The sequence below is a fragment of the Artemia franciscana genome, chromosome 18, assembly GCF_032884065.1.
Source record: "Artemia franciscana chromosome 18, ASM3288406v1, whole genome shotgun sequence".
NCBI classification, from domain to species: Eukaryota; Metazoa; Arthropoda; class Branchiopoda; order Anostraca; family Artemiidae; genus Artemia; species Artemia franciscana.
This window is the reverse complement of record NC_088880.1, coordinates 18876251-18902843: the sequence shown is the minus strand read 5'-3', so window position 1 is coordinate 18902843 and position 26593 is coordinate 18876251. Positions and strand designations below refer to the sequence as shown.

The 26593-nt window shown below is 36.6% G+C and overlaps 2 protein-coding genes across 3 annotated transcripts in view; one reads left to right on the top strand and one right to left on the bottom strand.

Annotated features, from left to right (window-relative positions):
- Positions 1 to 26593, bottom strand: part of LOC136038707 (kinetochore-associated protein 1-like) — a 284373-nt gene that overhangs the window by 36528 nt on the left and 221252 nt on the right. The window lies entirely within an intron of this gene.
- On the top strand, positions 1874 to 14798 carry LOC136038703 (uncharacterized). Its single transcript, XM_065722016.1, has 2 exons — positions 1874 to 2094; positions 12737 to 14798. Exons 1-2 carry the CDS (start codon positions 2075 to 2077, stop codon positions 14694 to 14696), a joined length of 1980 nt encoding a protein of 659 aa, XP_065578088.1. The 5' UTR covers positions 1874 to 2074; the 3' UTR covers positions 14697 to 14798.

The window sequence follows — 26593 nt, the reverse complement described above, 5'->3', positions numbered from 1 at the left end:
GCCCCCCCCCACAAAAAAGCATCAAAATTATTACGGTTTATAGGTTTTTTTATGCAGGATATGTTTCACTCCTTTTCATTCTTGTCAAATTTATGATAAAACGAGATAACGTAGTACAACGAACAAAAGTTCTACTTCCCCCCTCCCGAAATAAAGTCAAGCAAGCTTTTATTCACGTTAGTCATTATATGTCCACAAATGGCATGTTTAGAACTAAATCTCAAAGTTCATGAGAGGATTTGGATCCCAGAATTATCTGAGTTATTTGAGCTTTACCCAGATAGAACTTGGGTCAAATCAAGAATCAGGGTCCACTGAGCCTTTACTCCTGTCAGTCCTTAATTAAAATCACCTATGGTTGGAAAACCTCCATTTATACATAAAGGAGTCCCTTCATAATTCCACTAAATAAGTACGCATATTCTGTTGCACAAAACAAGAATATAGCACTGCTCAATCTGTGCAACTCTAACCTCCAGTGATGTGGCTCAAAAGTCCTTCTAAATCGCCCCAAAGAAAGCGTTGGGAGCGGAAGCAAGCGTATTTTGAATCTTGGCTTCGGGGAGAGTCTAGAGATTTTGGTCTCATATCTATTTACAATTTTAGATTCTAAGAGACCATGTTTAACTAGGATCTATTCACGATAATGTGGCAACATAGACCAAACCATACTTGCACAGATTATCAAAATAGCGCATCCGCACAATCTTGTACCACATGATAGCCCATCTACAACTGGGTCGGTTGTAAATGGGCTATTGGCCCGAGTTCTTCTCCATTTACACAATCTTAAAATTTTAAGCACCGAGTTAGTCCGCATCACAGCTTGGAGTTAGTCCGTAGAGCTAGCTCGCTTTTGCACCAAGCCAGGACTTAACTCGTTTTCGCACCGGGTCATCAAAATTCGCAGATTGTTTTTACACTGAGACCGAGAGTCCTCGTATAGTTTCGGTTTAAACCAAGTTCAGCATGCAAATCTTCCTTCAAAAATTAGCAGTTGAGGGGGGGATTTTGTGTTGGCATACCTAATTTGTGCATCTAACAGCCTTGCACAATTTCAATTTTGAAAAAGTGCAACATGCGTGCTGAAATCCGTATACGTGTAGAATATTGTCTGAATAATCCCGGGTCCTTACCCTATGGATCGTTGAGTTTATAGCTAAAATCCAATGAATAATACGAAACAAACAGGGCGATTTTGCAGTTTATTTGGAAGAAAAAGACAAAGGGACAGGGCCTTCATTTGCGCATATGGATGGTTTAATCACCCATAGAGACGTTTTTTGCACGATATTGAAATAGTATAGGGTTATATAAAAAGCGTTTAATATTGCAATTTTTGATGGTAAATACGTGTTTTCCGGCAAGCAAAAAGTTTTTCGAAGCTTAGCCGTCCAGCAAAATATTTTTGAAAGCTTGTTCCTTTCTCTGGAAAAATTCATGGGGGTTGAAGTTAACCCCCATTAACTTCCCATGAATTAACTGAAGTTAATTCATGGGGATTTGTTGAAGTTAATACAGAAAATTGGTACTTGTTCATTAGCAACAATAATATTTCCATAAAATTTTTAGAAAAAACTCAAGTTTGGAAGTTTTACTTATGCGATGCAATTGACATCTGTCTATAAGTCATTTTCAAGAGAGCATAAATTCTATTGATAGTAATCAATAAATGCCTTAACTCTTAATTATGGGGTCAAATCCTGAATTATTTTTGCCTAATTGTTATTCAAGAATGAAACTCATAAAAATGTCATTCGTAAAAATACACGGAAATGAATTCATACAGATGCAAAAGAGTGTTATTCATCCAACCTATAAGAAAGAATTAGCAAATTTTAGCTAATAGGTTTGGTACAATACAAGCCCAATACCCGGTTGAAGTGCTTTCAGAGCGGGAAGGTTTTTGTTGAATGAACAGAATCCAGAAACTGTGATTTCGTAGACCTGGCCATTTAGTAGCCACAAGTAACTCAACTTAGCAATCAACTTAATTTTGTATGTGGATGTGGAACACCTGTACAATATAGGTTACAAAAGGGATTTGTGGTGCAATCTTGGAATGTAAAAGTGTATGATTGAACTTCAAAGAAGGTACGCATTCTTTCATCTTTGAGTATGATGTTAGAAAAAAAGTAATCTTCTGTAATCCTTTCTAAACTAGGCTTAGCTATAAAAAATTGACTTCCTTGATTTTTATCACAGGAACTCTATTAAATAGACAGTGGCGTAATTTTGTCAAAATCCTGTGGGGGGGGATAAATGTTTAGTTTCGTTCCAAGTGCGTATTACAGCATATAGCAAGGTTCTGATGATCGCATATTGTTTCTTTGTCATTATTAGAGAAGTGCATCCATTTTTTAGGTTTCTAAAATCCCCCTCCAACGAGACTAAAAATGAGTAAAGTGGGCTTGCTTACAGGTAACATTATCTATAGAACGAAGCGTATTAGTCCATGAGCCCTGCGGGTAGCGGGGCGAGGTCTGTATTCTATATTTATTCAATAAAGAGTGATAAAACTAAAAAAAAAGGTTCATCAAAGAGGTTTATTTAATAAGTATAGAATATAAACCTCTTCCCGCGGGGCTCATGGACTAATACGCTTCGCTCTACAGGTAATGTTACCTGTAAGCAAGCCCACCTTACGCATTTTTAGTTTGCCCCATGGAGGAGAAGGGTCAACCAGAAATAGATGCGCTTCTAGAATTAGCATTTCTAAGTTCTCTAAACTGGAACGAAACTAAACATTTACCGAGGGGGGCAAATTTGGGGTAAAATATATCCCGGGAAGGTATTTTAAAGTACCCACCTCCTCTCCTTCTCCCTCTAGAAGGCCCTGAAATTTTCCTACATGACAGGTCTATACCTATTGAAATTGTGACAAAACAACATTTACCCTCAATTTTCAGTTACTAGTTGCTTTTTCTCTGCCTTTAGTTCTGAAAATGCAATTCCTGTTATAAGGTATACAAAACAAAACTGACATGTTTCTCTGGATACTTGAATTATGCAGGCTTATCGTGGTAAATTTTCGGACTTCATATAATTGACTTACCAATAAAGTGAATATAGCCTACCACTCGATGGCTTTTTTATGTTCTTCATGAATATAATAATCGCTTCTACCGCAAATTCAAATTTAAGCAATTTTTGACCTAACCCAACCTAAACTAACCTTATTATAAATAATTTCGGCACTGAGAAAATGTAGCATTACTTAGTCGAAAACGACCGATAACTCATGCTTTAATTGAAAATTCGTCATTTTTAATAGATCAAAAAGTGTTTAAATTTGAATACGCGATAGAAGGGATTATTATATTCGTAATGGGCATAAAAAAGGCATCGATTGGTATGTTCACATTATTGATAAGTCAATAGTATGAACTGTGATACGGTTATCCATTTATTACGCAAGAGAATGTTTACCGCTGTTCCGTAATTTCTGCAACAGTGGTAAAAGACTACTGAACTAACTGCAATACCTACAGAAGAGCAGTGCCATTTGGTTCCTCACTCTACGCTTTCCAAACATTAATGAAACGAGTTTTTTTTCAACTGAAAGCAAGGAGCAACATTAAAACTTATAACGAACAAAAATTATTACGTATATTTGAAGGGCTGTCGCTTCCTCAACCCTCGCCTTTTACACCAAAGTCTTAAAGTTCTTTAAAAATACATCTCATTTAGTTGTACTTTCAGTAAAACTTTTCTTGTATATAATTTCTCCCTGTTTTTATACTATGACAGGAAATCCCCTTACCTCTCCCCCTCCCCCGCGTAAATTTTTCCCTGGAAAATTATCCCATTTGAAATACACCCCCCCCCCCCGAAAAAACAGCATACTTCCCAATAACAAATATATGTGAACAATGGGCAAATTGCGTAACTTATGGGAAAAATGGGGCGTGCGTCAGTATTTTTAGTCACTTGAAAAGGACAGAACTTTTGACTTCCAATCAAATGAGTCCTCTCCCGATCTTCTAGATTCACTGGTTCGTTACAATCAGCCCCGGGGAAAAACAACAAATTAAAACGCATCCGTGATCTTTCTTCTGGCAAAAAATGGAAACTCCACATTTCTGTAAATAGAAGCTTCAAATTTCTACAACAGGGTTCTCTGATATACTGAATCTGACAGTGTGATCTTCATTAAGATCACTTGACTTTTGGGGTTTTTTTCTCCCTTTTTCGAAAATTGTGCACATTTTCTCAGGGTCGTAGCTTTTGATGGGTAATAAGCTTAATGAACTATAAATATTCTTAGAATCACCATAAAAAGCCATTTTTTTGACATATCTAGTGTTATCAACATTATTTTTCTAAGGATTTCGGTTGCTATTGAGCCGAGTCGCTCTTTACTTATAGTTCGTTACTACGAACTGTTTGATATTGTCAAGTTCAGAAGAGGCCATGCACCTGAGTATTACCGCAGCAATTATTGATGAAAATTAGTGCAAAGGATACAATAGAACAATATCAGTAAACCTTCAGATATAGTTAAGGGCAGTAACCGCAAAATGAGGGGCGAGTGATGAGGGGCCAACAGACTTTAAACATTTGAATTTATAGCATGATATGCACCAGTATGTAGCTTCAATTGTTATAAATTGTAGCCTACAACGTAGCAATTGTTGCTTTGGGGCAAGAAGCACCCTTTGCATGTAAGCTACAAATGTAGTACGAAGATTCGACCTGTGTGCTAGATCAATTTTTTCAATATTACAGGTAGAATGGCCTCAGCAGGGCCATACCCATGATTTTTTCGGGGGGGGGGGGAAGCTACAAAAATTTAGAATACAAATTTTTGTTGCGATTTTACGAGCCATACAAACATTTGGGGGGGTCAAACCCCCTAACCCCCTGAATACGACCTTGGGCTTCAGGCAGTGGTTTGAAAATCCTTCAAGGTACCTTGCCTTACTGAACTCTGTAGGTTAATTGCATTTTTGAAAAAAAATGGTACTTGTGTCTTATAGCCACCACACTGAAGTTCTGCAGAGTTGTGAAGTTTATTTAATGCTAATGAAATAAAACGAAGTATGATGAAAATATAATACTTTATCAACAAAATTATGAAAACTACAACAAAGAGTTATGAAATAAATGCCAGACTGCATTATTTTAAATACACAATCTAAACTAACCTAAACTAAGCAAAATACCAACTAAATATTTAATTAAAATATAGCTACAGTGTAGTTTCCCACCGAGCCGAAGCTAATATTGTCTCGTATAAAGACCATGAAAACCAGTTATTGCCTCATGTTCGCGATAAAAGATCTTGAGTGTGGTGGCTATAGGAAAAAAAAGTACTTTTTTTTACCGATTTATAATAATCTCCAAAGCAAGATCATAGGGAAAAGACTCTGGGCTGGTCAATTTGAATTGACAGTTTTTACTGATAAAAATCTGATTTCCTTGTAATTTTTACTACTATCTGAAAAACAGATTAAGCTAAATAGGCATATGAAACTGAATTTGACTTTCCCAGAATTCCGTAAGTTATCTACCCACACATCTCCCCACAGCTGATTTTTCATCCCACATTTCCTTATATTTATAATTAGTAACTTAACAATCTTAAATACCAGCTTTCATGGAAATTAAGTAAATATGTTCACTTATTGTATTCATATTTTGAATTTGTATATGGAGGTGGGAGGGAGTCCAAGTTTGACCCCCCCCCCCTAGGAATTTTTGCCCGACTGTAAAAACGTAAACAATTGATGTGTTTTTTTAATTTTTTCGTGTCCCCCTCTCTTAACAAAAACCCTGGATACGTCCTTGTCACCTAGTAATTAAAAAGCTCAGAGAGCGTTGAATAAACATGGCTGAAAACAGAAGACATTTAGGAATAAGGGAAAATCCTGGTCGAGGGGTTTCTTGCTATCTTGGAAAGCAGTTGGGTTAAGTAAATGAAACTTCCAGGGCGTTGAATAATTATGTTTCAGGGCGTTGTTTTGTTCATAGATGCCAATATTCAAATTTCAGCCTGAAACATAAAAGCCGAAAGTTTTGACGGATGAAGAGTTTTGAATTGGAAAGTTTAAGAGACACATTGGAACACATTGGAAATGTTTAAGAGACACAATAGTCTCAAATACTACACAATATTTAGGCCACCTCGGGGGAGCAGCTGCTTTCTCGAGGGCACTATTGTTTCAGACTTCGGATAATTTCCTCCTTTTTGTTCTAGCAAAGTTACAAATAAAAACTTAGTTTTGAAGTTATACATTGACTCCTCACTCTCCATCACGTCTTAATAAATATTAAGGTAATGCTGTTCTTCTTACTGACTTCAAATCATAAACTTAGTTGGGTAATAAATCAAGCACGGAATTTTTTCAGTATTCAATTTCACTTCTTTAAGAGTAGATACATACACAACGCCCTTAGGGATTGTTTACCAATCATAGCTTAGTAGAAAGCGACTTCTGGGATGTTAAAAACAAGTTTCAACACTATAACAATAACCATGTCCATGTTTTTTTTTAATTTATCTTCTACACACTTTCCCAGGTGCTTCATTAAAGGCTTAATTATATCAGCAGCAAAGAAGGATTTTGACCGACAAAATCAGACGTTTTGAACTGGACTTGTTAGCTTCGTTAACTCATCTCCCTGGGTTTGGAAACATGAAATCAGATGATATGAAATTTGGAATATCGGTAGAACAGACCTATATAAATGGCACAGAAAAGGGTCCGTGATGAACGAAAATGCTGTAAGGGAAGTAGGGAAATGTATTGAAGTTATAGACCGTACTAATGCAACTGAAAAATAAGTCTTCAAATGCTGATAGTACAATAAATGAGTTTTTAGCATATGGTGGTTAAGAAGCTAAGAATACAATGCTGGAAATTACGATTATAAAATGACAGTACCAGGCGATTTTAGAGAACTTCATTAAATCCCTTTATAAGCGGTAAAAAATGGGAAGGTAAAACTCTCCTAGACACTCCTAGACTTATACTTAATATTTAAATAAAATCAACTGAAAATAAGCAACAACATTAAAATTTAGAACGAACAAGTTCATAGCTTACAGCCCTTCCTCTGGGAACTGTGGGGGGGGAAGTCAACCTCAAACATATAATTGTTAGATCTTTCGGCTATACTAAACAAAATGGCTGTCTCACAATTTTGATTGGGGGCCACTTTGGGGAGAGGGGGCTCCAATATTTTTGATCGACTAAAAAGGGCACTAGAAGTTTGATTTCCGATAAAATGAGCTCTCTACCGATCCTCTAGGATCCCTGGTTCGATAAGATTACCCATAAAAAAAAACAACAAACAAATGAACACGCATCCGTGATCTTTCTTCTGGCAAAAAAAACAACAAAATTTCGCATTTTTGTATATAAGAGCTAGAAACCTCAACAGTGGGGTTCTCTCTGATATGCTGAATCTGATGGTGTGATTTTCATTAAGATCATTTGATATTTTTGGAGGGGGTGTCACCTTTGTTCAAAAATTGGGCAAATTTTCTCAGGCTCGTACGTGTAATACTAAACCTGATGAAGCAGATCACGAAGAAATTGAACGAGTTGACCACACTAAATATTTAGGTATAATAATTGATGAAAAGCTGGATTGGGCAATCTACGTTGAATTTCTTTGTGTGAGGCTGTCAAGAGCTGTTGGTGTTCTCCATAGACTGAAATTTATTTTTTCCCATAAAGTATTACTGATCCTATATTTCAGTCTATTACAATCATATCTTTTATATGAAACAAGCGTTTGGGCTTCAAATTATAAGTCAGAATGGAAGCAAGTTCAAATTCTTCAGAATAAAGCTATACGTGTAATTTGCAAGCTTGAGCCTCGTCAGAGGTGAAGGCGTTGTTAATAAAACTTAAGATATTAAATGTGGCTCGACTTTGAGAAAAAAAGATTGCCGAAACTTTATATAAAGTAAGCACAAATACCGCACCTGAGTCGTTTATGTTGGCTTTTCGAAGGAATGATGAAATTCACCAACATGATACTCGACAGGCATCCCAACTAGTTAAAGAAACGAGATGTCTCACGTCATCTGGTTTTTCAATCAAATTTACTGGACCGAAAATCAGGAATTATATGCCAAATACTTTGAGAAATGCTAATAGCCTACCTGAGCTCAAAAGTAAGATTGAAATAAATGGGGTTTAGGGGATTTTGAGGGGCCAGGTGTAAGAACTTGTCTCAAAATTTATGTTAAGAAGATGAAGCTACTTCAGTTATGAATAACTGAGGGTCAACGCATGGTGTTAGGCAAGAGAAGATATTCTTATGAACAATTTTAACCACCTTTGTTCTATTATTGGTTAGGATGGGGGATGTAGTGAAGACGTTACCGATAAAATAATTTTGAGATTGTTTTGAGATTGAAAGAAGTTCGGAAGAATAGGAAGATAACTTTTCGAGCTGAATTTAGGACAACTAGACTCTACGCTCGTGACAACGGTCAGGTTGTAACTTTGGCGCTTCGAGATTTAATGGGGGATATTCTCGACTTTTCTATACTTTGAATGGCTGTATATCAAACAATAAACTGTAAAAAAAACGTGGTTCTATCTCACTTCTAGGGCTATAATGAGAAAAAGGTTAAAACGGTTAGACAACATTTAAGGATAGGTTGACAAACGTCACACTTTTTGGCCAACTATGTTGGGTAGCAGGACTTCTTCGAATTGCTTGGATAGTGGTCATAAGGTTGCTAAAAGTCAACCTGGAACGGTTGCCTTTTAGCAACCGTTCCAGGTTGCTAAAAGGGACTTGAGAAGAAAGAAAAAATTCAATGTTTTTTTTCAGTCTCTACCATCCTGATGAACAAAGGTGCTCGCCATATTGCACTGAATACTTGATGCTTTTTACCGGTAAGAATGTATTACGCCTAAAACTATACATTTATTACAACAGACACATACATCTCTCTAATTATCTTCACATCCAGTTTCAGCAAAAAACTAAGATACAAGAGGGAAAGGTGCTTGACCGAATCATATTACTGAAACCGTTGTCCATACATTATAAATAATATGGCTCTCAACCAAAAAATAATTAAATTATGCTTAGCACCGTAAACAAAACCAAAAATTTAATTAATTTTGACATTGAAACCACGTCGCATATGCGTAAGCATCTTCAATTGTAAATGTTGTTTTTAATTTCACTGGTGGTTAGCAACTCAACACCTCTTGAAACCACAGTTGTTTATAGTACAAACAAAAGGTTTGGAATCAACCATACGTCTAGATCGACAAAAACCTCTAACTTCTTTTTTTATTGCTCAATTTGTAGAAGAATCATTATATAGCCCATTCACCCGAACTCTCCAGATGTGAACCCCTCTTAAAACTCCTCCCCCCCATAAAACTGCTAGAGCTACGACCCTGCTTTTATTTCATGAAGTGGATATGAATCTATTTGATAACCAGATATTAAAAAATTTGCTAATCAGTAAACTGTTAGGCCCAAGTACGTTGAATATTTTATCATGATTAAAATAATCAATATCAAAAGAAAGCCTAAAAAAGGTATAGTGTCAGCTGCAATAATTCACAAGCTGGTAATAACACATTATAAATTTTACAACGGAGAAAAAATTGAAAAAAGGCTTTTTGGATAAGCTGAAAAAAAGAACAAGATAGACAAATCAGAGAACAAGTGTAAGGACACAAGGTTGGAGTACTGATTTTTGGGGAGGGGATGTAACCAGCCCAGCAGGCATACGTTCTATATAGCTAAGAAGTGAAAGTGGATCTAAATAAACATTTTCATTTTTAGCTAGAAAGGCATGACATGGTTTTCTGTTTTGGAATGACGCCTACACTATAAATTAAACTTGGCACGTTTGTTTGGGATGAAAAAAGCTTGAAGATCCCTATAATTTACATTTATATTAATTATTTCAAAACAAAACAAACATCTATATAGAAAAATGAAATGGAGGGTTGTTAACTGCCTAATTTAAAGATTCGTGCACAAAACATGGAATTATGTCTAGAGATATTACTACTACTACTAGCACTAACAACTAGCTGCAACACCAAGCTGCTTAAGATCAAAACAAGTAAATGCACTCCTTCTTCATCCCAATCTATTCAAAGCCTCCTTATTAATACCCTCCCAGGAAGTTCCCATTTCTCCTAATATCTTTCCTTATGGCATCCTTCCATCCCATTGGAGACCGCCTATATTTCGTTTGGCCCTATACGATTGGCTATTGACAAGGACTATCTCAGGCAATCTGTCACCCTTCATCTGCAGAACGTGACCTAGCTATCTCAACCTTTTTCTCATTATAGTCGTAGAAAGCGATATTGAACCACATTTTCCCTTCAGATGACTGTTTGAGATACGGTTTAGTTCTTCGGGTACCCAAAACAATTTGCATGCAATTTCTCTGGAAAACCCATAGTAAACCTAAGAGCCATGGATATTTTTTTTAGTGGACCCAGAGAGCGGGGGTATTATCTTTTAGTGGGACGTAATTATTTGTTTTCAAACATTAAATGTCTCTTAATGTGATCGGATTCCGTGGGAGATGGGGGGCTCGAACTCAAAGCTTCCTCCCAAAGCCTGCCGTTTATAACTTGGCCTGTCAAAAAACTAAACCATGCCAATGCATCGCATTGATATTATATCGGTCACAACAGCGGAAATCTGGTCAGTTTAGTGCAGTGTCAACCACAAATAGCATGACCGGAAATTCATAATAGCCGACAACTAATGAAATTCTACAATTTGATGTGTCAAAACAAATTACAGCGTCACTTTTTTCCCTTCTACTTTTCTTTTAAAATAAATAATTTAGTTCATTATTTTATACTACTTTCATATTTTATATCAATATTATTTTCAGACTACTTTCAAACAAAGACAATATTATTGGCTGTATGTGGGGATATATAATAGAGGACAGATGCAGAATACAGGGATATTAGCGAAAAAGTGGTAAACATATTTAGATTTTTGGATCATTCCTGAGGGCAAATATGACATAAAATAGGCAAAAGATTAAAACTGGCTTCTTTTTTTCCAACGTTGAATTCTTCAAAAGAAATTTGGTAAAATAAATATAGGGGCTCTTAGACAACTCAGAAATTTACCCCACTACGTGGGTGAAATTTTAAGGAATAGATATAAAGTATAAATTAACCCATAGAAAGGACTTTCAGGGTTACCTACTCCCCCTTTTTCCTTTCCAGGACCCCGATTTTTTGTGAACTTCAAAATTTTTGGGCTAAATGAAGGTAGACTAACAATAAAAAATAGCTTCACAGCCCAAATTTCGACAACCGAAAATGTTTGAAGTTCTCACATTTTTCCTTTCTGTGGAAATGGGTCAAACTATGAAAAATACACGATTTACAGCACAAATCCGGGGTGCTGACCAAGGGCACATCCACGAATTTTGTTGAGGGGGGGGGCGTGTTTTCCTCAAAGGGTGTAGGGTTACAAAAATATTTTCAAGACATGTCAAAAATTAGTTTAAACGCATTTTTGCTACTTTTTTACGGGTCAATCAAACCTCCGAGAAGGTGTTCAAACCCAGCAACATAGTTTTTTCACCCTGAGTTTCCGTGGATAGATGTAATAAGGCGAGGGAAGGGCTAACCATATTTCTCATTATCTGGGGGGATTTGTTTAATTCTTCCATTAAAAATACCAAAAAGACATTTTTCGATGAAAAATCCCCCCAAAAGGGTTAATTTTCCAAATTAGTAGAGGCAAATAATTCAGGGGTCCTTATGCCTCCAAATGACGTCACTGTTTTACAGGCAGAAATAATTGCATTCCTGGAGCTTATATTATGATTTATTAAATATTGATTTCGAATAATATCGAAACGCATTTTCATAGCTTTATCTTGTATTACTAGCTATTTGTCCTTTTTTTACGAGTCGAAAGTGATTCGAGACCAACCAGCCGTAGGGGGGAGGGAGGGGCATTTTTTGGGGTGAGTAAACGCCAGCCCCCTAAATATGATTTTTCAATTAAAATATGCCATAAAATATAGGTTTCACTTTTGACCTTCCTCAAACGGAAACTCTGCAACCGTGACGGAATAATAATTTTATTACTATTGTTCTCTTCTTGAGAATATTGTAAACGGAAGACTAGAAAAATGTTCTCTAAAATTTATTTCGGAACTGTGTTGGGGGTACAGCGTAGCCAACCCCACCCCGCCCAAACTAGGTGAAATACGCGCATGGAAAACACAAGAAATTATAGTATATTTTCAAATTTCGGCAGGGGTATGGCAGTCCCCTCCCTCTCGCCCTTGCGTACAATCGCGCATACACATCCCTTATTACTACTTATCGTAATATTTCCTGTGCTTAAAACAGGTATGTAGGCTCTGGGTCCTTGCTCCGAAAATATCTAAAAAAATGTGTATAGTTTTTCCAAATTTGAATATAATTCGCCGTTTTTCGCATTTTGGTTGAATCTGTTTTCCCGAAATTTACACGAAACATATTCCAGAGAGTATGCACAGATTGAGTACTCTCCTGAAGAGTTTTGAAAGACGTAATCAATTTCTTTTTGCGGATCCTATGAACGAAATTTCTTCAACTTGTAAAAGTCATCACAGGAAAATAGAGTCATGGAACAAAAAAAGTTTCATCTGACAGGATTTACTTTCCAGGGTTTAAATTCTTTATATATTTTTAAAAGTGAAAATGCGAATGATATTTTTCAAACATGAAACTTTTATTCTTTGTTGATAATTTTAATTTTTTTTCAGGCGACTAAGAATTCAAATGCGGCTTTTCAAACGGCGAACAGTGTCCGACACCTGTCCGCAACTCGTAAGTCTTGCAATTATCAATCAAGATGATCCAGATGCATCCATTGAGTCTGAGTATTTCACGGTTAAGGCCTTGCCAGCGATAGCGGTGGGCACTGCAGACGATAAACTTACAACATGGGGCAGAAAAGTTGGTCGAAAATTAGACGCCTTGCGTGGTGATACAAGCATTCTTACAATAACACCTTCTGATAATGAGAAGATTAAGGGGGACACAAACATGAGACGACGAATTAGTCGAATTGAATCAATAAGAAATCTTTTTAGCAAGGGTCTTCACATTGATCCGGACCACAATAACACTGAACGAAGTAGTAGTGAAGAGAAGCAAAATAAAAGAAGGACTCGTTCTAAAACTAAACTTGCAGAGGCTAACACAGAAAATAAATGTGCAGAATTAGTGAAATCTTTTAGCTGTGAAAATGTTTCTGTGGAAGATGTTCCTCCCCAGGTGTCGATGGGGCGGAAAAGCAATTTTCCTAGCGCATTTCGAAGAACACGTCCGCCCGAAAAAGTGAATTTAAATCGACAACGTAGTCACTCTTTAGCTTCACTACCAATCCCAGCATCTAATTGTGATTCAAAAAGATTATCAACAAAAAGTGACGAAAGTGGATACGAAAGTGAAAAGTGTGACGGAGGTACACCCAAGTCCAAAAGTAAAAAACAGTTGAACGAAGAACTGCTGAATATACAGTCTAACATGTCGAAACTAAAGGACACTCTAAATAGCACTGACGAGGAAAAATTATTCAAAAGAAAACGTGTTCATCGTTGTTGCAGTTGTGTTAAAAATAATAAACCCTGCAGTAATAGACCTGATGAAGCTATTCTAGTGCCTGCCTCTCCAGGAGACCGACTTAACGACGAGCTAGAAGAGTGCAATTTAAATTTGGCTCGAATCCATGCCCGTTCTTCTTCACTTGACCGAAATGAAATGTTAACTCATTACCTTAGAACGGAGGAGTGCCAAATAAAAGAAAGAGTAATTACCTCACCACCTCCTAATCTAGCACCAAATAAGCACTATAAAATGTTGCGGTTAGTAAAAACAGGAACGACAGACCTCGGAATCCATATTAAGAAAGATCCTTTTTCGGGTGGTTTTGTCATAGTGGGGATTAAACCAGATAGTCTAGCTGACCGAGATGGAAGACTTGAAGAACAAGATGAAATAATAAATGTGAATGGTCGAAGACTACGTGGGATTTCTACCAAAGAAGTGCAAGAAATACTATACCAAGCCCCAAGGGACGTTGATATAGTAATAGCGCGAAGACAATCATTCAAAATTGAAGACACTCCCCGTTATAAATCACAAAGAGCCTTGCCCGTATCTATTTTATTATCAACCCCCGTACCTGAGATTAAACCCGTCCATTCACCGATTATTTATGAAAGACGGGCTTCCGCATACCAATTATCAACAGTTAGTAAAGGGTTAAACAGTGAAAAGCGACCAATGAGTCTTTCATTCGAAACTGAAGCAGAATGTGAACCTTGTCATAGAAGGTCCGTATCGCAATTAGAAAGTAGAGTGAATAGGTTGAAAAGCTCGAGGCGACCGAATTCTTTAATTTTTACTGTGACTTTTGAAAAAGGACCAGGAAAGAAAACTCTTGGGTTTAGTGTTGTAGGTGGAAAGGATTCAGCTAAAGGAAATCTTGGCATTTTCGTTAAATCAATTTTCCCTAGTGGACAAGCCGCCGAAGAAGCTTCAATACGCGAAGGCGATGAAATTTTAGCGGTCAATGGTAAAAACATGAGAGATCTTTCACACTCGGAAGCGATTTCCATATTTAAAGCAATCAAAACAGGAAAGGTAATTTTAGTGGTGTCGCGAAGAACAAGCGTGAAATCACGATCCTGCGACAGTTTGGACAGGTTTGAAAAGTGACCATTTTTTTCGTTCGTGACTTCTAAGCGGATAATATCGTTTCGCATTTGTTCTTCTCTTTTTGACGCAATAAATTTTCTAGTCATTGATCCAAAGAAAGAAGCTTCCAGCATGTTGTAAGTCTTGACTCTTGGGAATCCTTTCTTTTTCAGTTTTCAAAAAAGGTGTTTACTCAGCCAAACTTAGTAGGTTGATGTAAGTTTCTTCAGCAATAAGGGGAAACTGGAATTATCCAAAAAACGTTTGTTTCCGTCAAAAACCTTTAACTTTCTACCTAAGGCTTTTCCCAAAGCCTTGATAATACCTTTTCTTGGATAATACTCAGGGAGATCCATCCTATCTCGTATAGGAATTAAACAAAAAAAAAGAATAGATTTCAAGCTTAACTGTGTTTAGAAATTCACGCATTTTTTTTTGGCTCGAAAGGCGCGTACACTATGTCTTTTTCCGTAGAACCTCATGAGTCTTACGATTTTCCTAGAATTTTTATGTAATTCATCTGTTTTTGGTATTTATCAAGCCCCCTCCATTCGAAATCGATTGCTACAAACCATCGTGTTGCCAATAAGAATGTTGCCAATGTCAATAGCGGCTTTATCAGATTATATTTTCGATATTTGAATCTGAATCATACGTCTGCGTATCACTTTAGTCCTCCGCTTCTAACACGACATGCATATAGTTCTATAATCTCAAGATTATTCACACTATTGCTAATGTGACTGTTAACACATTGATGATTAGTATGTTCCGTTCAAGTTCAAAAGTAAATCGCTTTAGTGAAACGGTTTCAAAGCTTTGATTGTTATTCTTCAAAACCTTATTGTCATCCTTCGAATCTGGTGTCATCCAGATAAAAAAAAGGACACGTACACATTTTCTATGATTTTACAGAAAAGTCGAACAAAAACAAGCTACCACGAGAAAAGTTCCTCTGGAGTTCGCAAAATTTTCAATGATTTTTCAAGATCAAAATTATTCTTCTACTAGGCTGAAAACAAGAAGCAAAAGATACTGTCCTAGCTCCGGAAGCAAAATAAATTCCTTTATCTTGCCAATTTCGGACTCGTGTAAAATCTTAGAAATTGAGATTGTAAATTTTGTATCTCCTCTTGATTTCTTGGAAATAATTATAAAAGCGTCAATGATATCTCAAATTTAGAATATTTTGCTTAAATGAGGTTTTCTGTGAATTTTCTGAGATTTTGTGTGCATACTCGGGTCAACTAGTAGACTGAAAAGAAAACAGCTTCGATCCAACTACTAAGGTGGGACGTGAGGGGATTTTTATGTCACCAGCATATCTAGCACAACATACATCTGGATCTAAATCAAGGTTTATACGTAAGAGTAAGTGTAAAATTTATTCCTTTTAGAAATCCAGACCTGATGTAAACTTTATGGGGGATGATCCATATTCTCTTGTGGTAAAAACGAAACTTTATCGGAAATAAAGCCTTTCAGGGTTCCGTCTCCAATCCAACCTTGTAGGGGAGAAGAGGTCCCTAAATTCTCATCATTATACTTACCAAACCAGGTTGCTTTATTTCAACCAAACTTTATTGGGAAGTATGGTTAAGTATCCTAGTTGTGCGTTTGAGAAGTTCGCATGTGGGGAGGAGGTCCCAAAAGCTTAGAACCAGAAAAGACACCAGACATTACCAGAAAAGCTTGCCGAACCTCGGTGGTAAGTAAAAGCTGATGTCCTAGTTATGCTGTGCAATTTAATAAAACAAATAATTCTAAAAACTTTGTTGGTCCCAACCAATCTTAGTCGGATGTGCCATTCATGCATTATTTTTTAAAGTAAGAGACAGATATGACCTCAATGGAGGAGGAGAAGAAAGGGTGACCCTAATCTTTTGCCGAGAAAGCATCTTACAGAAGGGATCATTGAATTTCAACCAAATCCAGTAGGGAGGAAGAGCTAGACTACTAATTATGCTTTTTGGAGCCTATATCAGTTCCAGTCTCTGGAAGGGGATTCCTTAATTTTTGTCATCAATAAATCCACGAGAAGGGGGCATAGGATCTCAATCAGACTCGGCTGGAAGTAGGAATTAGCGTCCTAGTTGTGCTTTATGGCGAAGAATTAGGGTTCTAGCGCAATCTGGCATCCGTGGAGGAGAAAGGCCTAAATTGTTGTCACAAGGATATCTACCAGAATGGGTTGCAGGATTTCAATACAATTTAGTAAAAAAGCTTTTCTCGTTATGTCTTTCTGAGGCCCCGAAAACATTCATTCCTGGAGGGGGGCCTCGTTATTCTCGTCATCAAGATATTTACCAGCAGAGGCTGTTGAATCTCAACCAAACATTTTAGGCTAATTTAGGTGTCACTTTAGAGCTCGAAGACATTCCAAATTTTAACGGGTTAAGAAGCAAAGAGGACAGGATCCTATTCCGTAAAGACCCATTCACAGTGAAATTTTACTATTATCAAAATTTAACTAGCGTTAATTGGAGCCAAACATAATTTTTCATAAATTTTTTTTACCTATCAGAAGATTCAATGAAAAAATCTGATGGGCTCAAAATAGCACTAGCTAAATCTCCGCATTAGTAAAATCTCACTGCGAATGGGCCTTAACGGCCTTGCATCTAACCCGTGCTGCATTTTAATTAGATTTACATAAAATCATCATATAACAAGAAGACAACACCCACTTACATTGCTAAACAAATGGGACAGTGATTTATGGTTTAAATGCAACTAAATCAGCCATTAATTATCAATATATTATGCAATGGAATACCCTTTATACACTTTCTACAGTCCTAAAAAGGACTTTGCTATGTGAAGGTGATTGAGTCAAATCATGGAGCACATCCAACTTTATCTACTTTCAATCTTATGCAAATCTAGTAGCCTTTTACTTTTTTTTCCTTACTTCCAACGAAAACTTATAGATAATAATAACAGTAAAAAAAAATCTATGGATTGCAAAGTGCTGACACATTGACAGTGGTATGCTGTCCACCAAGGGACTGTGCACTATATGCTGTAGGTGTACATTCCTTAACTTGTGTCCTTAGTTCTATCAGTTATGTGTTTGAGATGATATTTCGATTTACATCCATGACTCCGGCTCAGTCTAAACTGCCTCTTTTTATCCCCCCCCCTACCACATAATAAATTCCTATTTACTTGCCTGGTTCGACCCCTTACTATTTATGGACTTCGATAAATTTTAGAAATATACGATAAAACAATTACGTACTGTCTCTTTTTCAGGGGGGGGGGGGTGTAAAGACTATCCAGTGAATAAAACTACATATATTTCTATTTTTGCAACATTTAGAGGTTTTTGATAAGACTTTTGACCTTGTCAATCTTTTTGATAAGACTTCTTAAAGTGTTCGCGTGAAATGTTAATATTTCCCCCTGAATATCAAATATTTCAGACTGTTTTGGTATTCCTAGTGATTCCGCATACACCTCTCACAACTAATTCCTATGTTCATGTGATGTGTCATAGTCCTACTAAGAATTTTCAAGTAAAGTCTCTGCATTAAAGTCTAGATAATCCAAGCTAAACATCTTTTTTGGCAAGTATTCATATTCCAAGACATGCTTTCCGGAGCGGAAGATATGTATGGGAATATGGACCGGAAATTTCGGACTAAAAGATTTGGACCTTGGGTAAATATGCTTTAATTTTTTAGAATACTGTGGGGCAGTTTTGGAGTATTTCAGAAGAATTTTGACCTCCTAAACTCACCTCCTATATACAAGAAATTGTGAGCTGCATCTTGAAAATAAAAAGCCCAAAATGACGAATTAAAAATACGTAAAACAAACATATTTGAGTCCGCAAAAAGAATGCGAAAATGACAGCGAACAAACACGCGATTTGATTTCCATTCGCGAAGAAAGGATCCTCCATGTGTGAGTAAACAAAAACAAGATGTATTACACATCTTTTACTAATAATACTACCAAGGTAAGTGAGGCTGCCCACCAGATCAATTTTTTCGGTACCAGACGTCACCTTTTCGTCTTCACTTATTACTAGGCTTAGTGACTTAGTCTTCTAAACATTAATTTTCAAACCTATTCTAGCACCCTGAACTTGCAAAACCTTTAGAAGTATATTCATTTTGCTCACACTTTCATCTAGGGTGCTTAAATCATCAGCATAATCTAAGTCCTGGAGAGTTTTCCCTCCCCATTTGATTCCGTGGTCTCCCACTGCCTTTCCTGTGTTCCTTAAGACGAAGTCCATCAAAATGATCCATATAAAGGGAGATAGAACACAGCCCTGATTGACTCCTGATTAAATACAAAACCAGCTGCTAACCTCATTTCCTACCTTAACCGCAGCAGTACTAGTCTCGTAAATAGGACTAATCGTTTTAGTGTATTTTTGTCTGGTATACCATATAAGGATAAGAGCTTTGCTAAATCTCTTCTATCAATAGAGTCGAACGCTTGCTCATAATCTATAAAACTGAGGGCCAAAGATGCTTGACAACTAAGACACTTTATTAACCTAAGAGTGAAAATTTGGCCGACACATCCTCTACCTTTTCTAAAACCGCATTGTTTTTCTCTAAAAATTTTGTCTACAGCATCTCTCAGTCTAAAAAGTACCATATTACTAAGTGATTTTATACCTGCAGAGACCAGACTAATGCCTCGATAATTACGATACTCACTCTTATCACCTTTTTATACTGTAGTTTAATTTAGGTTTTCCTAAAATCGAATTTCTAAAATTAGGTTTTCTAACCTCAGAGCCACCATATTTAAGAAGCTCATTTACAACACTATCAGCACCTGGAGCCTTATTATGTTTTAATCCTTCTAGTACTGTCGCTAATTCTTCCTCACAAAAAAAAAATCTTCCTTCCCATAAGGTATCACAAACTTTTTCATTTTCCTCTATATCTTTTCCTGCAACTGTATCTTGGTTTAGCACATTTTCAATATGTTCCGCCCATCTCTCTTTAACTCTTTCCTTATTACTAATTGTGGCCCCGTTCCTATCTTTGACTGGGACAAGTCCAGATTGAATACTCCCTCTCAGTTTATTAACATGTCAGTACAATATTTTACTATTATGCCGTCTAGCTGCACCTTCCAGATCTTTGGCAACTTTATCCAACTTTATCCAGGCTCCAAAAAATATGCCTCCGAGGATGACATGATACAAGAAGTCCCAAGAAAAAGAGCGTAAAATTGTGCAAATAAACCGTATAAAACGGAGGCCTCGCGAATACACACTTTAAAATAAACTTACACATGTTACAAGTAGTTGAGACCAGAGTCATTCAAAGATTTTCGATCTACGTGATTCAAAGGTTCAAATTGAGCTCCGATCCGCATAAACCCAGCCTTCTGCTCCCTTTGGCCGATTATTTCCTCCGCTTTGTCGCCAATCCTTTTTGGACCACAACGCATACACTCCGTCACCGACCTCCTTGATCAGCAGCGCATAAGCTCCATCTCCAATCCCATTTGGGCAAGAGTGTGTCAGATCCTTCTCCAGCCCCCCATCGATGAACAGTGCCTCTGCTCTAGCTCTAACCTCTTTTGTAAACGGTGCGCATGCTCTATCTTTGGTCAACAATACGCACATTTCGTCCCTGACCTCCCTTCATCTGCGTCTGGATGGAAAATGGGCGTCAAATTTTCATATGGAAATTTGCGGATGACCTAATGGTTGTTGAAACCTGCTACCGAAACATAGTAAGCAACCCTACGAGTATCCTCAATGATATTGCATATGACGCTGCGGTCTTGTACATGAGAGTAAACCCCTCCAAATCTATGATAATGCCAATTTGTTTCCTTAAAACCTCACCCCTTTTCCTCAACCCTATCCCCCCAGATATTTCTGTATTACAGATGTATACTTCCTTTGTTCGCCCGCATCTTGAATATGCGGGCCCAGTCTGGCATCCTGGCATCTCCCGTAATGAATCAGAAAAAATTGAATCCAATCAAAAAACAGCCCTGGGAGTAATTTTTAAAGAAGCTAAGGTACCATACTCGCTCCTTCTAAAAAAAATGCCAAGCTGGAAAACAGGAGAGGAGCATTTGCCTCTGTTTTGCAAAAATGCAATAATAAACCTTCGTACAGAAAAAAATTTCCCCAAAAGATACTTCCCATCCGGACACCACCTGCCACGTACTGATTCTGGACTTGCTCCTATCTTGTCCCCCACCCGTTGCTTAGCCTCCAGGCATGAAACAACCTTATCCCCTTCATTATTGATAAAATAAACCGCTAGTTTTCCTTTTTTTTCTTTAGTACTGGTGATACCCAAGTTTTATGTTGGTTTGATTCTTTTGTTCCTTCTCCTTTGTTAACATGTTTCCTTTTAAACTTTTTCAACGCTAATTTTATCTCACTCTTTTTTAGTTTTTTTCTTTCGAACTTTCTGCATTTTGCCACTTAATTTTTTTTTTTGGGGGGGGGGCTTTGCCTTTTTGATTATGTTGTTTTTGACATTGCTTAGCCAGTTTTTTAGTTGTTGTGCTATTTTTATGGTTTTATGACTCCGAAATGCGAACTCGGTCCTTTGGTGCTTGTGATAAGTCATTTTTTGAAACTAAATATCTCTTATCTTATCCTATCTCAGGATGGTGCTTAGATTTATTACGTGTTTGATTACTCAGTAATGGCCAATACATGTGCACTTTAGGTCAGTGGCGTCAACTCACGTTTGTGAAATTTTCTTGTTGAAATCAGATTCGTTCAAAGATTTTCCATCTACGTGATTCAAATGCCCAAATTGAACTCCGTTCCAAATAAATTCAATCTCCTGCTCCCTTTGGTTGATGGTGAGGTCTGCTTTTTTGTCGGTCCCTTTTCGACAATAATACGTACACTCCGTCACCTATCTTCTTTAATCAGCAGCACATAAACCCCATCTCCAACCCCCTTTGGGCAAGAGTGCGTAAGATCCTTCTCTACTGCCCTTTGACGAATAGTGCGCATGCTCTAGCTCTGACCCTTTTGTTAACGGTGCACATGCTCTGTCTTTAGTCAGGTCAGGATGGTGTTTGATTTTATTACGCATTTGTCTTTCACTGATCGCCAATACCTCCCACGCCCCAATTAACGCAACTATTCCCTTCTTATCACCCAAATTTCGAACACATACACACACAAACGTATAGCTATATATATATATATATATATATATATATATATATATATATATATATATATATATATATATATATATATATATATATATGTATATATATATATATATATATATATATATATATATATATATATATATATATATATATATATATATATATATATATATATATATATATATATATATATATATATATATATATATATAAATATATATTGTGCTTATTTTGACTCATGATCATTCAGGAATTTTTAAAAGACTATTCCTCAATGCTTTATTATCAAACAGTTCGTGGTAACGAACTGTAGTAAGGAGCGACCCGGCTCAATAGTAAACGAAACTCTTAAAAACGGAATTTTGATGCTAAAATATACATCAAAAGAATCAGATTTTCATGCTGATTTTAAATATATAAGTTTCATCAAATTTAGTCTTTGTCATCAAAAGTTACGAGCCTGAAAAAATTTGCCTTATTTTAGAAAATAGGGGAAAACACCCCCTAAAAGTCACAGAATCTTAAAGAAAATCACACCATCGCATTCGGCGTATCAGAGAACCCTATAGCAAAATTTCCAACCTCCTATCTACAAAAATGTGGAATTTCGTATTTTTTGCCAGAAGACAAATCACGGGAGCGTGTTTATTTGTATTTTTTTTTCAGGGGTCATCGTATCGACCAAGTGGTCCTAGAATGTCGCAAGAGGGCTCATTATAACGTAAATGAAAAGTTCTAGTGCCCTTTTTAAGTGACCAAAAAATTGGAGGGCATCTACGCCCCCTTCCACGCTCATTTTTTCTCCAAAGTCAACAGATCAAAATTTTGAGATAGACATTTTGTTCCGCATAGTCAAAAACCATATTAACCATGACTTTGGGAATGACTTACTCCCCCACAGTCCCTGGGGGAGGGGCTGCAAGTTACAAACTTCGACCAATGTTTACATATAATAATGGTTATTGGCAAGTGTACAGTCGTTTTCAGGGGATTTTTTTTTGGTTTTGGGGATGGGGTTGAGGGGAGGGGGCTATGTGGGAGGATCTTTCCTTGGAGAAATATGTCATGAGGGAACAGAAATTCAACGAAAAGGGCGCAGAATTTTCTAAAATTACTATAAAAAAACAATGAAAAAATAAACATGGAAAAGTTTTTTCAATTGAAAGTAAAGAGTAGCATTGAAACTTAAAACGAATAGAGATTATTACGCATATGAGGGGTTCTAAAAATACTTTAGCATAAAGAGTGAGGTATTTAGGAGGAGATAAATGCCTTGCTCTTTATGCTATAGTATTATTAGTAATTTCAACTATTTATTCTAAGGCCTTTCTGATTCACGGGTCATTCTTAAAGAATTGGGACAAAACTTACGATTTGACTCTTTGCCATAATTCTGCTTTGACTCTTTGCCATAATTCTGCTTTTTAAACAATTAAAAGCTTTAGCGTAAAGAGCGAGGGATTGCGGAGGGGACAACCCATTTCATATACGGAGTAATTTCTGTTCGTTTTAAGTTTTAATGTCCCTCCTTACTTTCAGTTAAAAAAACTAGTTTTTTTATGTAATTAATACATAAGAATCTTTAAGATCACAATGTACCATTTAAGGATCTTGAAACTAAATCAGATAATGTAAACAGACGGAACCAATTTTTTCGAGATGCTTAGTATTGACGAAGAAATTCACATACACTTTTTGGGTTAAACATAAGATATCATTAGATATTAGCTGCTTATTAATTTGGTTCCCACTAAACTCCTACCAGTGGCATTGTTTAGGAGGGGGGCAAGGGGGACAGTTGCCCCTCCAATAATTTGGAGAAAAAAATTATTGTATGGCCCATGTTCCTTGACTTTCTGGAGGTTCACCCCTCTTGTCCCCCCCAAATAATAAAATCTGGAGCTACGCCCCTGCTCCTACCAAACTTCTCCAGGATGGGCTGCGCATGTATAGTCAAAGATTCAATTACTTATTCGTCTCTAAGGTTTGACGACGGCAAGCTTCGTTTCTGAATTTTTCAAATGTATTTTAATAAATCATAAGAAAATATTACTTCTGAAAATGAACCCCCCCCCCCTCCCGAAAAAAATCAGCATCCACAACGCTTTTTCCTAAGAAGCTATTTTTCTAAGAGCAAGGTGATTTTTAGAATTAAAAACCCATGGATGATAGATGATGATGTGGCTTGGCTTTCGATCGTAATTACTGGCTATTAATTAGGGACCAGAAGCACAGTATTCAATACCAAAACGCAATCCTTCATGGCTTGGTGACTTTTAAGGATTTTGCATGATGCCAAGGCTATTCTCACGTCTTCCTGTATGCTTCACCTAACCAACTTTTATTTCTTATCATTTCTGCATTATGCTTATAATCATAAAAGACCATGGGCTGTGAATATGATTTGATGAAAGTGATCATGGGAAGTATGAAAACGCAAGGGAGATTGCTCAAGGTTTTTCAAATTTGTCTCTCATAGTGAGTCAACAACAGAAAATCTATTCTTATACGAGCCATCAGCGTTTGTATTAATATGTTGTTTTGAAACGCAGGTTGTTAAACAAAAATGACAATCCAAAAGTGCAATTTAAAGCTTTAGTGCTAGACAATTGGTAGAATATAGGTAAATATGTTGAAAAGAACCTATTTTTAGGTGTGGCAAGTCACATTTTTAGTTCCACCATTTCTGTAGGTGTGTCATGAAGGCACAATTACTGGTTTTAATCATTAAAATAGTTACAACAAACAATTAAACAGTTGTTTACGAGAGAATCAGAGAGCTAACTATATTGTTCAGGTCAAGTATGTGCGTACAGGAGGGCAGCCTGTCCCCCACATTCAAATAGACCTGAAATGCAACATTTTTATATGTTGCATTTTATAATAAAGAGCAATCTAGTATTCACATCCAGTAACAAAAATTCGAACATTTTGGAAAAACGAACGATGTCTCAGACAATTGAACAAAACTCAACGAGGGCTCAGCAACGTCGGGCTTTGGTTTACCATGGTTTTGCCCCAAGAAAAAAAAAATCCGTTTAAGAGTTCTTTCAAGGGTTATAAACGAAATTCGTGGCGTCAAAGACTATTATAAAAGGAAACAATTTAGATCCACTTCGCGCAATATGCACTCCAAAAGAACGGAAGAAAAACGGGGACTACAGATATAGAAAAATTCAAACAATAAAAAAAAAAAAAAAAATAGTTCCATCCACGTTGAAATTGACATCTACAACGTCGGAGGCTGACGCGCTAACCTTCAGCCCCAGGACTTTATAAATTTAAGTGCTGTAAATCGTTTTTGAGCAATGGTTTCAAGCGCAAGAAGCAAGAATTGTCGAAATAGACTGTGAACTTGTCACAGGGGGATAAATTGGGATATTTTCTTTTTAGGAGTAATTAACTTGTATATTAAAGGAGAAATTTGCTTAATAGTTATAATGATAAGCTGCTTCTGGGGACCCATATCAACCTTTCCTAAATCGTGGAAATCAACCTCATAGAGTGGCAATAGCTAATTTTATTTTGAGAGGTTTAGAGGCCAGTACATAGGATTTTTGTTCTTACATGTGTTATTTTTTTTAATAATAATAATATAAAGCAATAAAAGGCTTTCGCCCTTATAAAAACTTGCTTTCACTGAAAAACTTGTAAATACTGTTCTTGAAAGAGTTGGTAAAAACAGCTATGATTACTTCTCTGTGGCAGGTCGTTCCATTCCTTGACCACTCGGTTTGAGAACACCCACCTTCCAACTTCTTTATTGAAAGTGTTTTGTTTTAGCTAAAATTTGCAGATCCTTTGTGTTGAAGAAGAGTATTTCTTCTGGTCCAATGTTATTGTAGTACTTGTCACATAGCTTGAAAGTTTCAATAAGATCACCTCGGAGGAGTCTATAGGAGATGGAAGGAAGTGACAGCTTTTCCAATCGTTGAGAGTAGGAGAGGCCTCTTAGTTTTGGTACAGATTTTGTTGCTCTTCGCTGAATCTTCTCAAGTGCATCAATGTCTTTTTGAACGCGAAGTCTTATTGTCGTGTGACCATATTCAATGATAGGCCGAATAAGAAACTTAAATAGAGTTGAAAAAACCTGAGGATTATTTAGGGTGAAGTTTCTACGAATTTTGTATATTCATACGATCATTGTATAATTTTGTTTTTGTATATGATTTTATCGGCAAACATGTATGTGTGTATGTTTTTTCAACATCAAGGAGGGGGAGGGGGACAAAAAATTATAAATGAGGGATTGTAAACGTAAGGATTAGGGTTTTGGACTATGGTGGCTCCAATAATATGTTTCTATTTTAAGCTGCTGCCATTTTCAAAGGGTTTCAATGCTTAAACATCTCATGATTTATTTTCCTTCAACTTTTCGTGATTAACTTTAATTAACTAAGTTTTTAAACTTTGGCTTACTATGAGTCGTGGTTCGCTCTTCACTAGATTTCAGCCACACCAATGAAACTGAATATATTCCTTCAATGTATATGACCATTCCTTGGAAACTAAGTAAATAGTATCAGTCCCACTTACGCATTATTAAATAATAATTAGCAACCATTTCAGTAAAAATATTAACCAAAACTGGGATTGAACTTGAATTCTACATGATATATGTTTGCGTATCGAATTCGCGACGCTTCTTGACTACTAAGGTCTTTGCGTCAGGAACTCTACATAATAGGTTATAACTCAAATATTTTTCAAAAACTTCAGCCGTTTCCTAAATCTACTAAACAAATTTTGCTGCTCAAGGGTATACATTTCCCAAATCAATTTTA

Bases quoted from the DNA above. Each gene is read 5' to 3' on its own strand.
- LOC136038703 (XM_065722016.1), top strand. From the start codon at position 2,075: ATGATTGAACTTCAAAGAAG. The intron at 2,095-12,736 runs GTACGCATTCTT...ATTTTTTTTCAG, and splicing joins ATGATTGAACTTCAAAGAAG to GCGACTAAGAATTCAAATGC.